Below are 24,114 nucleotides of genomic sequence, written 5' to 3'. Positions count from 1 at the left end.
GCTCAAACTCAAAATCTGATAGCAAGTACTGAAACTCAAAATCTGATATCAAGTTCTGATGAGTAAAGTCTGATGACAAAGCCTGATGTTCTGATACAAGGTGGAAGTCAAGATTCTCAAAAGTTCATGCAAACTCTGAAGCTCAAGGGGAAGCAAACTACTATCTACTACAAGGATACCAAGATTCAGACACTTGATGAGGAAATTGCTAGAAGATTATTTCTGAAGCATAATCCAGGAATGGATTTAGAAAATCTCAAGGAGGAAGAAGCTAGATTTAAAGCTGAAAAGAAAAATCTAAAGCCAAAAGCTTCTGTTGCAAAGAAACCTCCAAGGCCTAAGGTAAAATGCATTGTGATCAAGGAGAAGTCAAATGCTGAGGCATCAAAGCCCAAAACAAGATCACAATATGAGATTGATCCCAAAGACAAAGGAAAAGGAAAAGGAAAAGTTGATGAACCAATCAAGCCACATGAGATGAAAATTTCTCAAATCATGATAAAACCTGTGTGCAAAATGGTTCAAGTTATTGATGATAATCTTGCTGAAGATGAAGATGTTCAAACTCTGAAAAGAAAGAAGATTTATGAAGAATCAAAGACAACCTCTAACAAGGCTCAAATTGTTCAGAGTAAAAAACTGCAAGTTACAACAGAAACAGCAAGTTCTGATAAAATCATCAAGATATCAACCTCTGACAGTGCTCAAGTTGATTTAGAAAAAATGGAAGTAGCTGATAAAAAGAAACTTTTGTGGAAAAATGTCAAACCAACAGATCCAAATAAAAGCCAATTGTTGTATACTTTCATGACTATTGGGTTAAATGCTAGAGAACCAAGAGACAGGGCTGGACTAGGTTTCGATGAAGCTAAGATTAAAATAGGAGTTGAAGTTGCTACTAGAGATCCATTTCTATTGACTAACAGACCTCTTGAAGATGTTACACAGAAACACCTTGATAATGTTATCTCTGTTCAAGTGGTATCGGATGCTCATAACAAGCACAATGTCAAGGAAAATCTGATTCTATTTCTTGAAGAAGGAAGGACATATCAAATGTCAGAATCAGATGTGTTAAACAAATCACTGAAAGAACTTCAATTCTTTCATTACCTTCTAGAGGTAAAGTCTAATATTACCAGGAGATGGTCAAATTTCATATTGAAGACCATCAGAGATAAAGCAAGAATTTTTGGTTCAAGAGTTACATAATTCGTTCCTAATATTGTCGAAGATGATGGAAGTGAAACTCCAATGAAGAAGGATTTTGATAAGCTTGAAGTGTTACTAAATGAGAAATGTCTATGGTACAATGAAGATTCTTCTCATCCTAGGGTAATAAGACTGAATGATGGTTTGGAAAGAAACCATATCTCTGCTTTAAGGACTGCAATCTACCAGATTAGAAGTCAGAATGAAGAGATGAAGCAAGTCAAGACTACACTCTCTCAAGTCCTGAGGATTAAAGAAGAAAAGCTGATATCAAGTTTTGTCAAGAATCATTATGGATTCAGATTGACTCAGTGAGATTGGTAAAAGCTACAAGGACTGTAAGTTGTAGTTAGTTATCTAGTTAAACTCTTATTGCATTTGTACTTAAATGTTTTTGAGGAGATTGTTAGATATATTTGAGATTTTATGTCTAATATGATTCATGTTTAGTTTTCAGATCTTAAAAAACATGTCATATCAGGACTTACTGAAATCAGGACTTATTGGAAGTCAGAACTTAATATCAGAACTTAAGGTCATATCAGAACTTAAGTGCGGGAAGACTTACATATAAGGAAGGAAGCTGATTTATAGTAGAAGATCGAGACTAAAACAAAAGAAGATATGCGTGGAAAGAGTTAGAAGACTGGAAGACTTGTAGAAGATATCTGATTGACATATTTTAGGAGACATAATTATATTCCATATCAATTAGAAGTTATCTTGTAACTGTCTACTATATTAACACAGACTTAGGGTTTACACTATATGTGTTATCATTATCGAGAAGATTATACATTGTAACCTATCAGCTCTCAGTCATATTTGTTCATCACTGAGAGAGAACAACAGTTCTTATTGTAACAGAGTTTATTCAATATACTTGATCTTTGTTACATACTTGTGTTAAAACTATTTAATTGTATAAACACTGTATTCAACCCCCTTCTACAGTGTTGTGTGACCTAACATAATAATACTATATTTTCTAGGCCGGCCCTTAGCCCAAACTACTTGCACCAATTTTTTTTGATAGATCAGTTTTTAGTTTGTAAACTTAAAAAAACTAACTTGCGATATACAGCTATTTTAAATATTTTTTATATTTAATTTTTTAATGTATATATATATATATCTGATTTTTGAAATTATTGCAATATTATTTTTATTATTGATAGTTTGTTTTAATATTTTTGCAAGAAATATATAGATATTGAGAAATATATGGACATGAAATTGAATAAATCTATATATAGTACAATAATTTAATCATATTTTATCTACTTTTATTTCATTATATCTTATATAATTCTATCATATTTTTATTGTTTAAATAATAGTAGAATAATGTAATATTAAAACATATATATAGATATTGAGAAATAAATGATGTTGAATTGAACTATTTTTTAGCCATATATGTATATAGCTATAAATAGTATAATATCTAATAATATTTTATTTACAGTTGTATCATTATATTATATATTGGTCTTTGAATAGCAGTAGAACAAAATAAATTTTTTATATTTATGATTAATTAAAACTATTCTATCTAAAATTCTATTAGGACATTGTTATCACATTTTAGTGTTTGAATAATAGTATCATAATGTAAATATTTTTTATTTATGTCTGTATTAAAATAGTTGAACATATAATGATATTTATGACATTGTTATTTTTAGAAAAATAACGGTTGAGATTATTTTGACCATACATATACCAAAATTTTGGATAAGAAGTATTGATATAATGTCCACTGTAGTACTAAAGAACAAATCAAAATATCCCTGCACGGATTTTTAGTATCGTTCATCCGAATTGTTGATAAGCTATTGGCCTGTTCTAGTTTTATGTCAACCTGCTAATTGCCATCCGTTAGTTTCAAGAAATCAACATGTACATGAATATTGTCTGCATTGAGAGGTAGATTATAGTATTATACGTATAAAGCTGAAGGAGTTATAAAAGAGTTTAAATGATATAGTACAAATATACAGATTGATTAACATAACTTTTACCCTGCCCATCATTCATCTGTTTGGAGCAACGACTACGTTTCAGAGATGAGCTTGATTGTGGCATAAACAAGGAATAAGTGTCAATATAACTATGACTAACTGAAATTATATTCCAACGTCTATACAACATAAATATAATATTATCCATGTCTATACAACACAAAGGTTTAATTGGGTAAGGTATATTTAAAAGGAAGGTCCGATTACTCAAGAAGGTGCATATCAGAAATGTATTGTGAAGATTAATCTCAATTATTGAAAACCACGCCATGTTGGAAATATTCAAGGGATATAGTAAAATTTGTATAAGAATCAGGAGCTCCAAAGATGGAGGTTCCTTCCTCTAAATAGATCTTTTTAGCTAAGAGTTCTAAATTAAAATGAATGGATAGATATCCAGGTTTACTCGTGGAGCTGGAGCTGTAAGAAGATGGTTAGGTGGAAAATTAAGAGGCTGGTTAGATTCTTGATCAAGTCTAGAGCTCTTCAAAAGAAGGTATGAAGGTTTGGTTTTGGAGCTGGAGCTATATAAAGAAATAATTAACTGGTATTGTTGGTTAAATGTTATTCTGGTTTCTCTTGTACTCACTCAATAGTGAAAGGATCTGAGGGTAGTTATTGTGCTCAAAATCTTGCATGGGCTCGATTTAAGGCCCATAAAGAGATTGGGATTGGTTAATATGGATTATGACATGTTTTGGTACGAATTTGGGCCAAGTATTCCTGGTTTGGGAGTTGTGCTAAGGTACGAGGTATATGGTAGAGCTAGAGCTGGCTAAGGAGGCTCAGCTGTATAATGGTCGAACATGATAATATAAGGTGCTGTTAAGTACCAGGAATAGTCCATATTGGATAGGTGCCAAGCTGGATAAAGATGTACTAATGTAGGAGCATCAACGAACCTCTGTTGGAAGAATTGGAGTTCTACTAGGACTGTACCTCCTAGGAAAAGGGGAATTCATTCTTATCTTTATCGAATGATTTTTTAATAGGATTCAATCACTGTAAACGTGATGAACATTAACAATTAAAGGAGAAATACATGGCTTAATGATAATCATGTCTCAGTTATGGGTAAAATTAGGTGTTTAGTGTCCAGCCGCGCTTGGACACCGAAATCTCACTTCGAAACAATTGCATCAATTGTGGGAACTGGTTTGGCTTATCAAAAACGTGAATTATTGGCCAAGGAATGGAGTCCAACCCTAGAGAACTACATTGAACTTGATCCCTATATATAGGGTACGTAGGCAATTGGCAAAGGGATTTGAATATTCACTTTCTACACAAATCGGCACGTGTAATCATTGTAATTATTTTTAAAGTATATTTGACCGAAGTTGAGAACGTATTTCTCAGCCATTTTCCTTGGTTCTTTGCTGATTTAGTTCACTTTTCATACACAATTCCAGCTTTTCTTCTGTAGCCGCACCTCTGTTCAGCAGCTGCAACTGCCACATTCACACCCGAAAACCAAGGATGATTCAGTCATTTAAGCTCGATTATTCTGAGGTGTTATAATTAGTTTTCTCTCATAACAGTTATGTATAACAGATCGATCATTTTGGTACAATTTAACCAAATATGGGTTAAATGTGTCAATTTTTCTAGAATTTTTGTTCTAATATAAAAAGTAAATATGAGATCTATAAAATTGTATTAATTTTTTTAAATATATTTGTGACATATAATAGAGACTCGATACAATATTAGATAAAAGATATGTGAGCAACATAGAAAAATGATTTAATCATATGTCCATATTTATGTATTAAGCTAAGCAGTAGAAAGCTGAATATGATTACTTATTGCTACAATATTACTCTTTGTACATTAGAGACCATTCACAAGATTACCAAGAACAAATTGAGGCATGTTTATAGAAAATGATTGAAGAAAACAAGTTTCATTGGAGAATGTAATATAAGAGTTGATTATCATCATATAATTATTTCGTCTAAATGAAAATCATTTACGTACTTGAAGAGCTTTCTTTAATGTACTTGATTAAGTTAATTTCATATATGTAAAACTCTCACTCGTCTTCCATATGGTATAATAATAATAATGTTGTCATTGGTTGTCATCTGAAAGATAATGGCATATATATGGTCTATTTTCGTACTATTTATTAATCAATCAGTTATAGAATGAGAATTTAAACAGGCAATACCTGATAGTATAACAAGTTTTCAAGAATCAGTCTAATTTTGATTATTAACAATTTGAGTAGCCTGTTGATTGTTTGGACATCCTAACATTGATATGAACCGATGCTATTATTTTCATGAAAATTACATAATTCTCAACAGTGTCAGATCAATGCCAAATGTGGTGCTCATCTTCCAAACCGTTATGTGTCAATGCTACAATCCGTTTACTTTGCTTAGCTTGAAAACCTGAAAGAAAATCATGCAAGTCGAATCACATTTAATAGTCGTCACCTGATATTTTACAGTGATTACGTAAGTAATAAAAATTGTTCTTTGACTTGTCAGATCTTTATAAAAATTGTTCTTTGACTTGTCAGATCTTTTATGTTACTAAGACTGGGAGCCAAAAACTTAGTTGATGCATTCCAATTAGAAAAATCTTTGTTAGAAAGTTTTCAATTCTGAAACCGTTCTTTTTAAATTTCCTTGTAAAACACATCAATATGAACATAGAGATTGTATATTTCTTTGTGTCTTTCCTCTTAAGCAAATATCGCTTGAGATACATTTGCTAGAGGTAAGAGGATACATCTTTGTTAAAAAATAAGGTACCTAACAATCTTCAAATGTCTGCCCTAACATTTACAAACTGTGTTGGAAGTTTTCCCATCTCGATTGTGTGAATGACAAATTGCTATTTTATAAGTAGCTATATAACTCCATTATTACGAGGATATTTGGGACGTGCCTGTGTGTACTTGGCCCATAAAAAACATAATAATATGGAATTAAGAAATATTTAGCAAGCTGAAAAAGTAGTGTCATAGTTATGGTTATAATGGAACATAACAATTTCTCATACACTCTTACATGGGCTAATGTAGAGGCATGTGGGTTACTATAAGTTGAGTTTAGAGAAAACACATGTGAGCTTTCTAGTATGGGATTAGGGGGAGCCACCTCCAGGTGGGCTTTCAGTATGGTCAAAATAGAGCCGAACCATTAAGTTTCACCTTAAACTATAACACTGCTAATTTTAATTCTGATATCTGTTTTGGATAAAATTAAAAGTGTATGCTAAGTAATACACTAAAGTTATAATGAAAGTAAGAAATATTATAATAAACGTAAAAAAAGAACACAAACAGACAGAAGAGAAAATTTTTATTGATCTTGAAAAGTACAGTTTATAGCATACGTTCAGCATACGTTCAGCATACGTTTGGGGCATATACTGATTCAAAGCATTTTTTAACATAATGGATTATATGGACTTATGAGCCCAAGTAAGGCCGTTTCATATTTTTGGAGGGTCTATAGGCGAAATGAAAAAATGGACCCTATTCTTTTTTTAATAAATTTAACAAAGTAAAAATTGGAGTAATTAAAACTCAATTTTTAGTTGATATGTAAAAGAAGTCGGACTAAATAAAATATCCATGTGTTAACAAATTTGCTCAAACTCCTCCTGATGCGAAATATGATATAACCTATCAAATTTAATATTCTCCGACATGTCTTTTTTCATACACAATATTGCGAATTCATTCAATATTTGAGTACATATCGAGTCAATTTCTCAGGTGCAGTGAAGATTGTAGATATCTTTTTTTTTCAACTTTCATTTTATAAAGTTTCATTCAGCTAATGATACAACTACAAGTACTAATAATGAGATTCGATAAGTAATATTAATCTTAAAAAAATAATCCAAAAATTTAACAAACTCAAAAATTTTATCCGCAAATATTAGATCATCAAACAAATTTATAGCATAGTTATGGTGCCATAACATATAACTCAAACATATAACTCAAATTTTAAACGCGTAAGTAGATACTCCCTCCGTCACATTCATTATGGCTACATTTCCTACTATTTTTGTTCCAAAATTATTGTCCACTTTTAGTTGATATGGTAATTTAAGTGTTAATTATGTTAATATTTTTGAAAATTAATACAGTTGTTTGGTAATTATTAATTGATTTATTATAATTGAATAAAATGTGGAAATCTGATTGATGACAAAATAAATAGGACGGAAGGAATATCAAATTATAAAAATATCAAGGTCAGAGAGTCAAATCAAATACAATTAGAGGTAGGCTTTATATTTTTATTGTTAGATGGATATTTTTTAATAATACTATATATATTTAAAAAAATTTGGGTTCAAGACGGTCGATCTGGATTCCATATTTTTCTAATACTCCCTCCGTCCCTCCCAAATGTTTACATTTGGGTGGGGTGTTTACATTTGGGTGGTGTTTATATTTGGGTGGGGCGCGGAGTTTAAGAAAAATGATAAAGTAGTGGAAAAAAGTTGAAAAAATGAGTAAAGTAATAGGACCGATTAATATTATATGTATAAAGTGGGTATAGTGGAGAAAAATAGTGGATGTAGTTAATTTAAAAATTATAAAAACTTTACTATTTTTGAAAATTTTTGAAATGTAAACAATTGGAAGAACATTCCAAAAAGGAAAGTGTAAACAAATGGGAGGGACAAAAGGAGGAATCCTAGGCCGGCCCTTAGCCCAAACTACTTGCACCAATTATTTTTGATAGATTTTGCAGTTTGTAAACTTAAATAAACTAACTTGCGATGTACAGCTATTTTAAATATTTTTTATATGTAATTTTTTTAATATATATATATATATATTTCTGATTTCTGATATTGTTGCAATATTATTTTTATTATTGATAGTTTTTTAATATTGTTACAAGAAATATACATGAAATTGAATTACATCTATATATATTACAATAATTTAATCATATTTTATCTACTTTTATATCATTATTTTATATCATTATATAGTGTATCATTCTATCATATTTTGCTGTTTAAATAATACTAGAATAATGTAATATTAAAATATAAATATAGATATTGAGAAATAAATGATGTTAAATTGAACTATTTTTAGCCATATATTTATATAGCTATAAATAGTATAATATCTAATAATATTTTATTTACAATAGTCTCATTATATTATATATTGGTGTTTAAATAGCAGTAGAATAATATAACTTTTTTATATTTATGATTAATTAAAATTATTCTATCTAAAATTCTATTAAGACATTGTTATCTCATTTTAGTGTTTGAATAATAGTATCATAATGTAAATATTTTTTATCTATGACTATATTAAAATAGTTTTTTTTTTTTGAAACTGACTATATTAAAATAGTTGAACATATAATCATATTTATGACATTGTTATTTTTAGAAAAACAACGGTTAAAATTATTTTGACATTTACCAAAATTTTGGATAAGAAGTACTCATATAATGTCCCCTGAACAAATCAAAATATCCCTGCACCTATTTTTAGTATGGTTCATCCCAATTGTTGATAAGCTATTGGCCTATTCTAGTTTTATGTCAACCTGCTAATTGCCATCCGTTCGTTTTAAGTAATCAACATATACATGAAGATGGTCTGCATTGAAAGGTAGATTACAGTATTATACGTATAAAGCTGAAGGAGTCATAAAAGAGTTTAAATGACAGAGTACAAATATACAGATTGATTAACACAACTTTTATCCTGCCCATCATTCATCTGTTTGGAGCAACGGCTAAGTTTCAGATATGAGCTTGATTGTGGTATAAACAAGGAATAAGTGTCAATATAACTCTGAGTAACTGAAATTATATTCCAACGTCTATACAACATAAATATAATATTATCCATGTCCGCATCAAAATCATGTAGGTGGGCACTTAAAAATTGTAAATCAAGAGCACTGATGGATGAATAGATAGTCATGAAACCATAGTTCAACCATACTACCTTGGTTCAGATCAGTTTTAGCTAGAAGATAAAACATGAAATATCCAAGTTAAGCAAACAATCCAACTTCAAATTTCAGCATAGATAATTTACCAACATGATTAACATCTCACAGTTCATCCACTGAGACGAGCAATACACAACTGACAAGAAAAGAGATGAGAAATGCACAGCTATGTGAAAACAAGAGGCTCAAGGCCTGCTCTTGAAAGGAATGGCTCTGATAACTATCTGGTGGTACAAGGCAGCAAGAGCAGCGCCAATGAATGGGCCAACCCAGAAGACCCACTACAAATGAGATATTTATTGCGTATTAGTTCTGGTCATGTTTAATAAAGGGGAAAAATATATTAAAATCGAATTTGTTTAACAAAATACTTACATGATCATCCCATGCATGATCTTTGTTGTAAATGATGGCAGCACCGAGACTTCTAGCTGGGTTAATACCAGTCCCTGTGATGGGGATGGTGGCCAAATGAACCAAGAACACTGCGAATCCTATGGGAAGTGGAGCCAATATCTGCAAATCATCATTCAGAAGTTGAAAAGCAAGCTACAGAAACATAAACTTGGGAGAAGATCTCTAGTAGAGGGTCCAAATATCATAGTTGTCGAATTTTCATACAAGCTTAATCCTCTTAAAAGCCACTTACATACCAATTGTTTTTCGTCATTCTCAAGACAGTAATTGCCGGTGCATTGACTAAAAGTTGACATAGGCACACAAGTATTTTCATGAAAGGGCGCACTGGAGAGCATAAGCGATTTAAGATAAACAAAGAGATGTTACCGCGGCTTAAGACTCAGGCCACCTAAACTACAGATTTAAGATACTGACACTATCCGTACCTGTTCCATCTGTTTAAAAGACGAACGTAATTTGTAGTGGCAGCCAATTTTTTAAAGACACGAGTAACTCAATAACAGAACAAAAACTCATGAACAGAACAATATCATCCTAGAAAAGAAGATACATGAGAAGTCAAATTTGGATATTGGCATAAGAGTGATTACCCTACTGCCACTTCTGATGGGGAGAAGGTGAGAAATTTGTTAAAACATTACTAGTATGACCATGTAGAGCAAAGAAGAGTACTCATGTTCTTGTTTCATTAATCATCAAAGCACCGAAGATGAAACAATTCAAATAGTATTTGCACGACAACAATTTAGCGCAACAAAAAGGAATAAACAAGGCATATGAGAAGACCCTAAAACATGTATATAGGTCTCTGCTCCCACAAATCTTGAGAATAGGCAAAATAAATCAGCATTTGCAAAACACAAACTGTTGTGATGAGAGATGTAACTATTAGGAACTTCTAATTTTTTTAAGTTAAAAATAACACTGCACATCAAACAAATTTTATAAAAAACAAACAGGACTAATAGCAAAAGAAGAAACAAACAGTTTACAAACAAAACAAAAACCCATATTGTTTATATTGCATACCCGTACATTTATCACTAATAGAAGGATCAGTATTATAAAGTTAGTATGCTTTTATTCAAATAAAAATAAGTAGACACGCAGACTGAGATTATGCAGAGTAACATGTAAGAGACAGTGGAATGCATACTGGAACATGTGAGTCTCTAGCATTTCTCTTAGCATCAGTTGCAGAGAAGACAGTGTAGACAAGAACAAAGGTGCCAACAATCTCAGCACCAAGTCCATCACCCTTTGTATAGCCATGGTTCACAACATTAGCACCACCGCCATTGAGTTCAAATTTTGAAGATCCCTCAAAGCCCTTGATAACACCAGCACCACAAATGGCACCAAGGCACTGCATCACCATGTAGAACAGAGCCCTGGTAAGAGAAAGCTTCCTAGCCAGAAACAACCCAAAGGTCACAGCTGGGTTTATGTGCCCTCCTGTTCATTCCATCAGGCAATAAAAATCGATCAATACAGAGCATGATAACAATCATTTGCAAATTTGATAGACCACAAGTTCAGAGAAGCAAAAACAACACAAAATACAGAAAATATATAAATAAATATATATACACTCCACAACATCTCTCACAAAACCAACTAAAAGTAATTTTTTCAAGTCCCCTGCCGGAATTTTAAGTCAGATTAGTGAACTTAATAAATTCTTTACATCACCTTTAATTGAATACATATATATAAACAAATATATATGTGTTTAGGAGAATATATCTGAAATAACTTTACAAGGACCATAAAAATTCACAAATATACAAGAATATGGAAAAAAATGAAATAGAAAAAGATTAAACATAGAGGACCAGTAAAAACACCTAAACCAGTATAATAACACAAATCTTGAACAAACAGTAAGAGAGAGAGGGAGAGGGAGAGAGGGGGAGAGAGAGGGGGAGAGAGAGAGGGAGAGAGAGAGAGAGAGAAAGGGAGAGAGAGAAAGAGAACAAACCTGATATACCAGCAGTGCAGTAAACAAGGGCAAAAATCATACCACCAAAAGCCCAAGCAATTCCTTGAATACCCACAGATGCACACTTATTAGGTGCCCTAGCCACACCCATAACAGTCAAAACAGTGACATACAAGAACAAGAAAGTGGCTATGAACTCAGCAATACCAGCCCTGTAAAAGGACCATGAAATGAGCTCACCAGGCTCAAACAATGGCGCTGGTGGTGGCTCCTTGTAGTCCTTATCCGTTTGTGCAGATGTGCCTATTGGTTGCCTCTCTGAGAACTTGTTAGCTCCAAGCTTAACATCCTCTTCTTTACCCTCCATCTCTCTCTCTCTCTCTCACTCTCTCTCTCTCTCTATCTCTCTGGACACAATGTAGTAAAGTAAAGTTGTGAACTTGGGAGTAAAAATAGGGTTCAGGCCTTCAGGGTGAAGTATTTTAAAGGTAAAGTAGGGTGTGTCAGAGTTCTTGAAACTTCTAAGCTAATCTTGGATTAGTGGGAATAATTAGTTGTTAATTAAAGATAAGTACTTGTACAGTGCAGGAGCGTTCTAGGCTGAGTAATAAAGACAAATAAGAGAATGGAGTTCTGGAAGGAAAGTACACAAATATGATACTGACAAGGGTTTAAACAGTTGTCTACTTCATTCTCTTCTTATCTTATACAGGAGTGTCAGTGTTGTTGATTTCTTGATTAAAGATAATGACATTTATTAATGTAGTTGTTATGGCCCATCACTTGCCTAAATAAATCTTTTAAATATTTGTGCAGAACGATTAAAGGAAGGCCGAGAGATTATTTTTCCAGCGAGTGAAAACAATTTTTATCCGGATGTTCCCGAAATCAAAAAATATGAACTAGCTTAACATAGTTGCAAAATAAATACTTTCCAAAAGGATCCCTGTTTCCTATCTTACAATTTATCAAAAAACAAAAGCACCGTTATTATTAGACTCTGATCACATACATGAAGCAACCAATAATAAAACAATCCCCCAGTTACTGATGATTAAAAATTATGATCTTTAATTTTAAAAAGTAAAGCTGTTTAACTTTAGGAAAGCTTAAAGCCGAGGCAATTCTGTGTGCAGGGCTAGATATTACAACACCCACCAGAGTATTAATCAGCCCTCTTTTATATTTACATGTTGAATATATGATCCTCTCGGGATCATCCTCTAACATCTTAAGGTTTTAGATAAGCTGATTACTCAACATGGTATCAGAGCTTAGGCTGGCGGGAGGGCTAAGGCCAACTCCAAGAGTGGCGTAAAGGTTCAAATTTAGACCGATTCGGTCCAAATTCACCCAACAGTGGCCTAAATCTCGGTCCAAATTTGGGCCGAAATTAAAATAATAGTTTTTAATGTATTTCTTTTAGTTTATTACATAAAATTTTAATTTCGGGTATTTATAAATGCAATTAACCGATATTAGGATATTATTATTATTTATTTAGATAATAATTTAAATTAAAAAAATATTTAAACGTAATTAAATAAATATCATTGCATTTCTTGAATTCAAATTACGAATACATTCTAATATTAAAATAAAGATTATAACAAATAAAACTTAATTTGAAACACAACATAAATGAAAATGCGATTAGAACTAAATTATTAATTTAGTCCGACAAATTAAATCGACTTCCTCCAAGATAGTCAAAATATTGCCCTTGAGATCCTTGACCTCCAGATCCTCAAAGTCTTTGAGATAAAGAACGTTTGTGAGAAAAATATACTAATTCTGAGAATTAGTATTAGTTAACGATATTTTAAGATTTAATTAATATTTGTACTTTTCTTATTTGAATGTAATATTTTATTAACGGTTTTATTATAAAAATTATAACTAAACGTGTTAATTATTTTTCATATATATTTGAAGTTTAATTAGAATTATATTATTCATTTATTAACAATTTTAATATAAACCAAGTAATTAATAATAATAATAAAATATAAAAATAATATCTTACATTATATAAAAATAATATATTTATTATTATAAGACATTAAAATATTTAAATAAATATTTTGAGATTTGGACCGAAATTTAGACCAAACTGTTGGAGTTGGAGAGGGGTGAGAGAGGTTCGGTCCAAATTTGGATCGAAACTGAGAGGGGTTCGGTCCAAATTTGGACCGAGGTTCGATCCAAATTTGGACCAAATTCTTGGAGTTGCCCTAAGGTTCGATTCCCAACTATCCCCAACATTCTCACAATTAATGCCCCAAAGATGGGCGCCGGTGTTCCACTCTTCGACCCATAAATGAGCTTTCGAGTGTACAAATTATGTAGCATGCTTTTAACAATGAAAATGTTCTTCCAAAACACTTTCCCAGAACAAAAACAAGATATAATGCCAAACAGTTTGGTAAACTTAAACAAATAGTTTGGTGTTTTGACTTCGAGTCGACAGCGGCAGTTAGATGAGACCAGCTATATATTTCAAAATGCTAGAGCTCCCAAAATATTCACATAATGCACCGAGACATTAACAAAATCATCTTCCAGTCGTGATTTTCGGTACATAAATGTTTTTCGGGAACTCTATATATCAGTTTTCACCCATGCCAAGGTAGATTTTGTATTACCAACAACCTCTTGGCTGCTTGGTAATTCTCTCAATTTCCCTTACCGGAGGTCAAGATTCAGATCTTGTCAAAGACAAGAAGTGTGTGTGTGTGTTTGATTATCTAAAAATGAAAAGGAAAGGAACACGTTACACTGGCTTTGTACATAAAGCTGCTAGTCTGCAACCCTTTGATAAGCAATCTTTTTCTTAGAGTAATACTAATGATCTGCTAGATACTACGCAGATACTATAGTACATGATTAACGATAAAAAAGTTTTACTTTTCTTGATCGGTGTGATCACTGGATTGAAGACCGAAATGTGGACAGGACCTGTTCGGTTCACCCCTTGCCCACAAGATGTTCAAATCCCCTCTCTTCTTTCCCAACACCATAAATGTGCCTGCATGTTGTGATATGTCAATTATTCTGCGTCCCAATTATGTTTCATCAAGCAAAATTGCATCAGAACTTGAGACAATGAAGATAAATTTACCGAGTGTGAAGGGGACAATATATAGCAGAGCCGGCTGACCATGACCATCCATCAGGTTTAATGCAACATATGTAAGCAGAAGACCTGAAATGTGTATTCTTCAATTAAGTATCTTGTGATAAAACTAACATGGCTTTGTATAGCATTGAACAACTGGACACATGACACTGCACAAAAAAGTAATTTGTGTGCTGCTTTAAAAATTACGCCTGCTTATAGGTGATGGCGAATGAACCAGATGTTCTGTGAGATATATACATATAGAGGATTAAGAATTTTATATGTGGCCAAGCATCATGGACCACTAAGATTTTTTATTATTATTTGCATGACATAATATATTTTTTTGCTGTGCTCACAATTCACATGCCCACATATTACACAAGATCTAATGTATGATGGTGCCAAAAAAATATATGGGTCCTTTAAATCTTTGATATGCATGGGACATGTCAAATTTTACATATCCAGCGCAACAACGGGTGGGAAAATTATGTCTAACATGAACAACATTGAACCGCATCCCAATTCTGATCTTATATAAACTGATACTTACCAAGTCCATAAGCAAACATTGCCCACAAAAAATATCCGGATCGAAGAGTCTTACTTGCCAGCCAATCGTACCTGTGTAAAAATATGTATATTAGGGGAACCAGTAAGTTGCATCTTATGTCCAAGAAAATTGTTACTTTAAGCACTATGCTGTTTACATATTTACAATTTATCGCTTAAAATAATAATCCCGCCCAGAAAGATAATAAATGAATGAATATATTCCAAATAGTATTATGACCTTTTGAAGATAACCATTACGCAAACATTTAGATGCACACTGCAATTTCTAATGACAGCACTTACAAAAAAGTAACTTTTATATGTAGAAGGTTCAAAGTTCAAACTAGTAAAGTATCATTGTTCCTTGTGTTTTCTTCATTCCATCATGAAAAGAATAGCAACACGAACAGTATTCTAATAACCATATAAAATCTCAAATATTTTGGATCATATAAAGAAAATAGATCTATAAACAGATGCTGGAGTCACCTAAGTGAAAATGTAATCAGCAATCCAGGTAAGAGGATGTCACCAAAGCCGATGACGCTATATCCGCCCCACTGATCAAACATGCGAGGGATTTTAAGCAGCATTGGAATACCATCCTCTCCACTCCCATCACCACGAGCTACCTATACATGTATAAATATTCCAAGATTATTCTACAACCCATATAAAGCACGAGGACTTTTAATTGTTGGGTACGATCTGTAATAACTTTTACAGAAGCAGGGAAAAGATTACTTACCACAATCATCACACTTTCATGGAATAACATTTTGGAAACGAAAACCCAAAATATGTCGTACAAAAAGGCAAGAGTTAAAAGAACTGCGGCCACCTGATTAGAAGAAGATTACTATACAATGAGTGTTTATTATTAAATTTCGACGGAGCACGCTTTTACTTAAACAAATATGTAAGCACTTGCAATCACTAAGGTTGTTTCTCAAGCATAAAGCAAGACCAAGTGACTTTATTTGCAGATAAAAAGAAATAGAAAATTTAGGTTTTTACAGAAGGCAACACTTGCAATCATAGAGGTGAAATTCAGCCCAATCAAGTGTAATATGGAGAACAAAGTTGTGGGAGAGGAGTTATAGATTAGTATGAAAATTACCTTGAGATTAGGAACATGGACAATTTGAAGCACTGTAACTATCAATGCAATACCCTGATTGAGGAAAGCAGCATAACTGTATAAGTACCACTACCAAAGATTTGGTTGTATGACCCAATTAATTGATCATTAATTTAACAAGGAGACATCTTGTAATAATGTCCCATGAAACTTATAAAGACTACCAGATTAGGATTAATAAAAAAGAAGATATATCCTTACAAGAATATCTTGCCCTATCCAAGCATATGAAGCATCCCGATACACTGCCCAGACAATAGCAAAAACTACACAGAATGGAGATACAGCCAGCCTAAGGTTTGAGACAGCTCCAAAGAGAGGTACTTTCGTGAGCGACTCTGCAGACTTTTTAAACCACCTAGAGAAAAGTATATTTTCAGTTAACTTTAGAGCACGACCACTTGTAAACCACATGGAAAAATATATATATCAAAATTGATGAAAGTAGCCACAACACAGAACCAACAAAAATTCGTACTTAGTATCTCCAACTTTTATACCGGGAGTTATACATGTAATTAATATTAGTTTGTGGGTGCTAAAAAGCCAGTTAGTTAAACACCCTTGTTATTTGCACAACGTTGATAATGAAATTATTCTCATTACCCATGGCTTAATAGAATCGAGAAAGGATCTAAAAATTGCATTCCGGACACTATTACTTTCCTGGATAATGTAAAATTACATTTGTTTTCCAAACCAGGCAGTTAAGGTGCTTGACAAGGAAACTCAATCATTTTACCTACATGCAGATATTAACATATCGGTTTTTCTAGATGCTTCTCCAATTGTAATTACTCCTATAGTGGATATATCAGTGTTTAATTGGAGTATTGATAACCAATCCCTGAAGGCATGTTGCACAATTTGTATCATGCAAAGACTTTCTAATTTAATACATAATTATATGTAAGGGGGGGAGTTGTCTGTGTATTTTCTTTTGGCCATTTAGCAGAGAAAATTAGTTACCTGACATAATTATATGTAGAGAGGGGGTGGAAGCTCTATTTAGTAGTACATTTCTATGCGTATTAAAAAATTAGTAACCTGACATTTCTCATTTTGCACAAACTGGAACCTAATTTACAAAGTTTAAGGTATAAACTTCATAAAGTCAGAATCTCATCTTCCAGATTTACACCCCTTCGAGAGATCTTTGATGTTTTAAAAGCCAGGACCTACGCGTGTAAACCCCCCCCCCCCCAGTACACACACATATATGCGTCGCACCTAGATGTCATCTGACCCTTACCTCAAGTTTAACTTCTGAATCTTCCAACACAGATGCATCACAGTTTTCCATGGAAATCTCAGCTCACAGCAATTTGAACCTAAATGTGGTCAAATCCACCCTAATCTAATACTTGAACACTTATCATGGTCTTCTTGTTAAATTTGACAAGTTAATAATTGTATTTACAATGGTGATCACAGTGTTTATATAAAATCTAGTGCTTTCAGATATTTTTAGTAATTATGGCAACTCAATAAACCATCCAAATGCAAAAAAATCAAAAATTAAGTAACAGGACTCTCAAAATGAAACTAATTGTGGAGGAATGCACACTATCAAAGTATGGTGAACAACAAATGTTGAGGAGTGAAATCGAAGAGAGAAAATCGCACCGAGATAAGAAGGCCACTAAGCAAGTTTGCAATCCCTGAAAACACAATCAAACAAAGACAGATTAAATGTCACAACCTCGAGTTATAAGGTTTGTTAAGTGAAAATGTCTGTATAATATACATGCATCTAAAAAAAAGAATATAGGAACACATAGAAACACAACATGAAAACCTAAAATAGAATTATTCATACCTCTATACCACCTAGGCAAAAGAGAATCACTAGGACTTCTATAAACCAGTAGGACATTACTTTGTAAAATATCACCAAGAAACACGAAGCAACGACGACAAACAATAATGCTGACAACGTGTTTACTTCCACTACACTGTTCACTCCTACAGCCTTTGTCAGTGAATGTTCATCAGAAGCGTCCTACAAGAACCAAGTGATGATATTAGGAAGGTTTATGTATTAGTTTATGGTATAGATCAACACACACACACACACTCATGGGCAGTATGGTGGAAAACTACTCTCAGGAGAAGCGAGCAACAATCTATATATTGGTTTCTGACAAAAAATGGTAACCTTTAGCAGTTTGTCCTGCTCAATAAATGCTTCTTTGGCACTCCATGCCGACCAATAAGAGGCACATACAATGGTTCCGACAGCCATCAGCCATAAGAATACTTCTGCTACATCAACTGCAGGTCTGTGCGGAGAAAATAACTGCACAGAAACTATAGAAATCCCAAAAACTTCAGACATTATCTTTGTATCAATTTTACTTGTAGTGCAATCTTAAATTGCAACTACGAATTCGTGCCCAAGCAGACAATTAAAAGCTTACCTGATGACCTTTCAAGTATCAATTTCTCCAGGCTTGAACCAGCATCTTGTGGCAGCATCACAGCAGGTATGTGTATATCAAGATCAGTTTCATCTGGATCACAAACCATCTTGTAGAGTTCTATTCAAGAAATAAAAATCAGGACTCATGAACATAATAAGTAGTAGAAATCCAGACTTTTACTGCTTCGCAAAAGCTTATATATGAACCAATAATATTATGTTAATGTAGATAACAAATATCCAGGGCCTAAAAGTATAAGAATTACCATGATTTTTCCCAATAAAGAGAACCCCCCAAAAAGTCTATAATAACACTCTCGTCCACTAAATGATGGTATCTATAGTTCCTTGTAACCCCTTCGAGCACTATAAAAACAATCTGAATAATTGCCTAATATCTGCATAAATCAAATAATCTCCTACACAAGGAATCATTTAAATTTATTCATATCTTGTTTTCTGACTTTCTTCATTTAGTTTTTACCTAGCAGGACAGAAATAAAGAATACATATAACAGGTTTTAATAGGAAACTTGTAAGTTTCTTCGCATAAAAATATACTTAATGTTGTATTTTCAGAAAACTGCGCAGAACCACTTACAAAAGTTCATATGACAATATGAATATTCCCACCTACATTGATATCCTTGAAAATAAATATTCAAGCCAACAGATTGAAGTCCCGACCAGTGTAAGAATAGCTATAGACTAGTGAGTGATCTTCATGCATATGCATCACAACTCCATAAAATTAATTAACACAAGAAAACTTTAAAGAACTATATTTCTAATTGTTAATAAGAATCAGCAGTGGTAGAGTTCAACACCAATCGGCAAAAAGAAAAACAATACCTCTTCGGTTATTTACCACAAGAATAGCCGAAGCCCCAGCAGCTTGAGCAACATTTGCTTTTTTTGTAAATTTGCAGTTTCCACGATCCACCATGATGACCTCTCCAGTAAGCTAACAACCAACCAACATTACAATTGCTATCAATAACTATACATGAAAAAGGAGTACTAATTTTTTGATGCGTGCAAGATTAAAACAGATACCTTCTTTTTCAGTGGCACACAACAGTCCCGGGGATCTGATAAAGCAAGGCGGCTGATGTTTGCAGTTTTCTGATCTGAAACGATAGTCGTTCCAAATCTAGCACCAACCCCTACAAACTGTTCACCTTCTACTCCATCGATCAAAGTTTGAACTTTTACCTGGCACAAGAAACGACCATTTCATGCATAGATGATACAAAGATAAATCACTGGAATATTGAGACGGGAGAAATTGCAACTCAAACACACTAAGCCCATGTCCAACCTTTCATAATATAAAATTGTATGTAATTAAGAACATATCTCAGCCTCTTTATTCCCAATAAGGCAATAATTCAGTTTGTGCACTGGGTCACATTTATGTTAGAATTATTTCCCATTTTAAACCAATCCATGATTTTTTTTCCCGAGAAAACAATTGGAAAAACTATAAGTCTATAACAAACTGAAGCAGATGACTTTGTCATGCTCCCAAGTCCACCATCCTCTCACTCCTCCCTTGCTAATTGCTTGTATCTTATAACTCCGCTAGCACATTATAAAGTTATTTTAAAAAAGTTTTTATACTTTTTCCAGTAAAAGCACAAAGTAAAATCTATATTTAATCCAAGAATTGTATTTAATATATAAAAATTGTCCATAAACTTCTAGGCATAATAACCAAAACAAGATGGTACAATAATTCAATACTTACCATAATTAATCTACTTGCACCAACTCAATCTAATCCCACTTAATTAAAAAAGCTCCAAACTTTATCAAAACAAAACTCAAAACCCACTAATCAAACCACAAATCAAGAAAATAAACAACACCCAATTCAGTATTCACACAAAAATCAAATGGGTTAGAAATAAAACAAAGAATTAAGCACTATACCAGCACAAACTTGTTTGCACAACCGGGCTTCTTGGGAGCAGAAGCATCATCATGAACAATATCACCAGCTCTAACCGTAGCCGCAGAGTTCAAGATTACTAACATAACAGCAAACATCCCAATAACCCAACACATTTGTCCCTTTGATTCCATTACTACAAGTTGATCAAAAAACTAACAATATTTATATGTATAATAGAGTTGAAGAGAAATGAGGTTATTTGTAGTGAACAAACTAGAAGAAATGAAAAGGGGCAGAAGAGATCTACTGAATTAAGGTGATAGAGATAGGAGTTGATGTCAGTCTATTCGATGTGGAGTTGTAACATAGTTACAAGTGTCTCTGATGATATATATACCTTTGTTTCTTGTAAGGTGCCGACTCTAGCTCAAAAACGGTGTCGTTTAAGTGGGTCTTATCATTTCTTCCTTTCGGATAAAGTCATTTATTTCAATTTTGGTCTTTTTAAACAAAAAATGCCCCCAATATTTGTTACACCATAAGCTTTAGTTTCATTTCATCAGAAAAGAGTAAACTGTTACAGAAAATTAAGAAACTTTGATTTTACAATAAAAGAAAATAGAAAGAGTGTTACATTTTGATATGCACATTTGATATGTTTTATAGATATATTGGATGTTGTGATCAATTTTTATGTTTTGTCATATAAAAATATATTTATTTGATATATAGATTAATTATATATTATTGCGGTTGACTTATTTAGAGCAAATGTCTAATTTCTATTTTTTTTAATTTGTTATGCAACTTTAATTTAATATAAAATATTATTTTTAATTTGATTAGTAGATAGATAAAAAATTTCAATTTATAATTGAAAGGTATTACTAATCTACAGTATGATGTCTTAGTGCCCGTTTGGTAAATCTTAAAATAAGTAATTAATGATTTAAAATGAATAAGTAAATTATAAGTGATAAGTAGATAAATACTTATAAGTTATATAAGTGTTTGGATAATTTCACTTACAAGTTAGAATTTTTTTTATTTAAATAAATTAAAATAAATAATTTTTAAATATTATCATATTATTTCATAAATTTTAGTTAGATTAACATTTAAAAAAATATTTTTTTAAATTAAAGTTAATATAAACGTAAAAAATCAAAATAAGTTGAGAAAAAGTACGTCGTTCCTAAATTTAACTTATCAGTTTATAAGTTGAAAATCCGACTAATAAGTTAGGTACACACTGCTCGATAAATAGTTACGCTATATGTAGTTACGGGCTTATAAGTCAACCGTGGCCAAACAGGCCTTTAGAGTGTTATTTATCTAATATGATTGAATGTTTAGAAATATACTTGGGCCCCATTCGTATTGGTTCTGCTGAAAATCAAATCTTTCAGAAAATATTTGTTAAATTTTAAAAACTGTTGTTTGGAAATTTTATCATTAAACTTTCTCAAAAATATTATTTTTATATATTATATCTCAAAATATGTATATATTAAAAAAAATTACCAAACAGTCATCTAATTTTCCTGAAAACACTTTTTCCACCAGCACTTTTTTCTCAAGGCAGGGAAGTTTTTAAAAGCACTCCCAAAACAGAGCCTTATATTAGACCCCGGGCCCAGTTAATATCTTATTTATTTAAAATGAATGTGTTGATTTAGTAAAATATTATTTTAAATAAATTTTAAAGAAAATATTATATATTAATACTTTTTATAATACGATTTTTTTCTGGTGTATGTTTAATAAAGGTCATATAAATATTTTCTTTACAAATTTTACTTATAATTTTATAATATTATGAATTAGTCAAAAAAAATAAAAAAATGGGTCAGTGATTAAAATCAGAGAGGATGAAAAATGGGGAAGAGTGAGATTGGAGATTAATGAGTCAGAAATGAAGTATAATAAATTTTAGTAAAGAGAGAGAAGATTTTAAAATAATATAAAAAATAAGATTAAATGAGAAGTTAACACCTAAATAAACATGACACTGTCAAAGAATAATAGTGTAATATATGAGCAACTATTATAACATTAGTTGTACTCTACTGTAGTAAGAGTAGATGGAGGGCTTTGCTTTTTAAATTCTCGGTACTCTGTTTTAGTATAGAGAGAGTAGATGGACGTAGGGCTGTAAACGAATCGAGTCGAGCCGAGTTTTGACATAAACGAACCGAACTTTATTTTTTTCTTAACGATCTCGAGCCGAGCCGAGCATCCTTATCGATCAAAATTTCTGTTCGAGTTCGAGCTCGTTAATGAAACGAGCCGAACTCGAGCTGGTATCGAGCACTAACAAACCGACTCGATTTCGAGTTGTTATCGAGTAGCTCGTGAAATAGTTAAAAATTGTATTTGTTTTAAAGATTTACAAGCCCAATCCAAATTTAAATTACAGGCCCAGGCCCAGTCCATCTCCAATTAACGTATGAACTCTGAAAATTAAAACCCTAAAATCCTAAATGCTAAAGCAGGAAAGCCGCAGCAAGACCGCCCGCACCTCTCAGACTGTAACTCAATCGAATCAATCGAATCTCAGATTCCTAATCGACTCTCATATTCTTACTCGAATAAGATTCATATTCAGTAAGTCTCACTCTCACTTCTCAGTCATATTTCTTTGACTATATATACGCGTGTGTGTGTTTATCAAGTTCAATTACTATTATTATTTCATATATCCCTCTTTTTTATCATCGATTTGTGTTGTTTATCTATCCCTTTGTTTTATTGTAGGTCTTTAAGTTGAAATGGCAGCAAGGAAAAAGCCTCGTTTTGAAGTCATTCCCGAAAATGCTGAATTTCAGCAAGAATCTTTAAGAAGTCTAGGCGATGAAACACCATATGAAGACACTGCTGCTGATGAAGGTAACATTGCTGAGCAACCTGAACAAGAAGAGATTTCGAGGAAAAGAAAAGGTCAAAGCAAAAGTCAGACTGTGGAAGTCGAAACTCAACAATCAAATCAGGACACTGAGATTCCATATCAAAAGAAGGAAAGAAAGAAAAAATCTCGATGTTGGCCCTATTTGGACACTGTTATGGTGAAGAATGAGAAGATGGCTGTGTGCAAGCTCTGCATATATCCAATGAAATTTAGTAAAACGGGGAGCACAACGTCGTTTAATAGGCATGTTGATAAGTGTGTTCTTGCACATGGAAACAAACGTCAAACGCAACTGCAGTTCCAACCGAGCGACGAACAGTCATCTGAGGTAGCACTTCTAAATTTTAAATACGATCATTCTGAGATGAGAAAAGTCGTTTCTCATTATATTCTGGTAAATGAATTACCCTTTAGGCACGCTGAGAGTTTTATGTTTGATGTCTTAATGAGAAAAGCTACTCCATTTTGGGAAAAGATAAATAGGCAAACAGTTAAGAAGG

General features: G+C 32.5%; 2 protein-coding genes across 3 annotated transcripts; both read right to left on the bottom strand.

Moving 5' to 3' along the window:
• Window positions 1-9,135: 9,135 nt before the first annotated feature.
• On the bottom strand, window positions 9,136-12,217 carry LOC141666650 (aquaporin PIP1-3-like). The gene is made up of 4 exons (XM_074472770.1): window positions 11,607-12,217; window positions 10,782-11,080; window positions 9,581-9,721; window positions 9,136-9,486 (listed from the first exon to the last, which is right to left on the bottom strand). The coding sequence occupies exons 1-4, from the start codon at window positions 11,932-11,934 to the stop codon at window positions 9,391-9,393; spliced, it is 864 nt and encodes a 287-aa protein (XP_074328871.1). The 5' UTR covers window positions 11,935-12,217; the 3' UTR covers window positions 9,136-9,390.
• A 1,978-nt stretch (window positions 12,218-14,195) lies between these two features.
• Window positions 14,196-21,068, bottom strand: LOC141667458 (signal peptide peptidase-like 2). Of its 2 annotated transcripts, none has more exons than XM_074473961.1 (14): window positions 20,745-21,068; window positions 19,866-20,024; window positions 19,662-19,773; window positions 18,808-18,927; window positions 18,546-18,697; window positions 18,207-18,389; window positions 18,014-18,048; window positions 16,589-16,745; window positions 16,367-16,420; window positions 15,995-16,087; window positions 15,736-15,878; window positions 15,245-15,315; window positions 14,689-14,772; window positions 14,196-14,595 (listed from the first exon to the last, which is right to left on the bottom strand). In XM_074473961.1, the coding sequence occupies exons 1-14, from the start codon at window positions 20,895-20,897 to the stop codon at window positions 14,471-14,473; spliced, it is 1,641 nt and encodes a 546-aa protein (XP_074330062.1). In that variant the 5' UTR covers window positions 20,898-21,068; the 3' UTR covers window positions 14,196-14,470. The 2 variants fall into 2 exon arrangements, with proteins under 2 accessions (XP_074330062.1, XP_074330063.1); XM_074473962.1 differs by having other exon boundaries at window positions 18,808-18,900.
• Window positions 21,069-24,114: the final 3,046 nt, after the last annotated feature.

This window comes from Apium graveolens, chromosome 6 (assembly GCF_009905375.1).
Source record: "Apium graveolens cultivar Ventura chromosome 6, ASM990537v1, whole genome shotgun sequence".
NCBI classification, from domain to species: domain Eukaryota; kingdom Viridiplantae; phylum Streptophyta; class Magnoliopsida; order Apiales; family Apiaceae; genus Apium; species Apium graveolens.
The sequence above is the reverse complement of the archived record's forward strand: the minus strand, read 5'-3'. Positions and strand labels throughout refer to the sequence as shown.

Excerpts from the sequence above, each read along its gene's own strand:
- LOC141666650 (XM_074472770.1), bottom strand. The coding sequence starts at position 11,934 with ATGGAGGGTAAAGAAGAGGATGTTAAGCTTGGAGCTAACAAGTTCTCA. Across the intron at positions 9,722-10,781 it reads CTAGAGACTCACATGTTCCA|ATATTGGCTCCACTTCCCAT; the intron begins GTATGCATTCCA and ends GATGATTTGCAG. Across the intron at positions 9,487-9,580 it reads ATCATGCATGGGATGATCAT|TGGGTCTTCTGGGTTGGCCC; the intron begins GTAAGTATTTTG and ends TCTCATTTGTAG.
- LOC141667458 (XM_074473961.1), bottom strand. The coding sequence starts at position 20,897 with ATGGAATCAAAGGGACAAATGTGTTGGGTTATTGGGATGTTTGCTGTT. Across the intron at positions 18,049-18,206 it reads TTTGCCTAGGTGGTATAGAG|GGATTGCAAACTTGCTTAGT; the intron begins GTATGAATAATT and ends TTGTGTTTTCAG. Across the intron at positions 15,879-15,994 it reads ATGAAAGTGTGATGATTGTG|GTAGCTCGTGGTGATGGGAG; the intron begins GTAAGTAATCTT and ends ATACATGTATAG.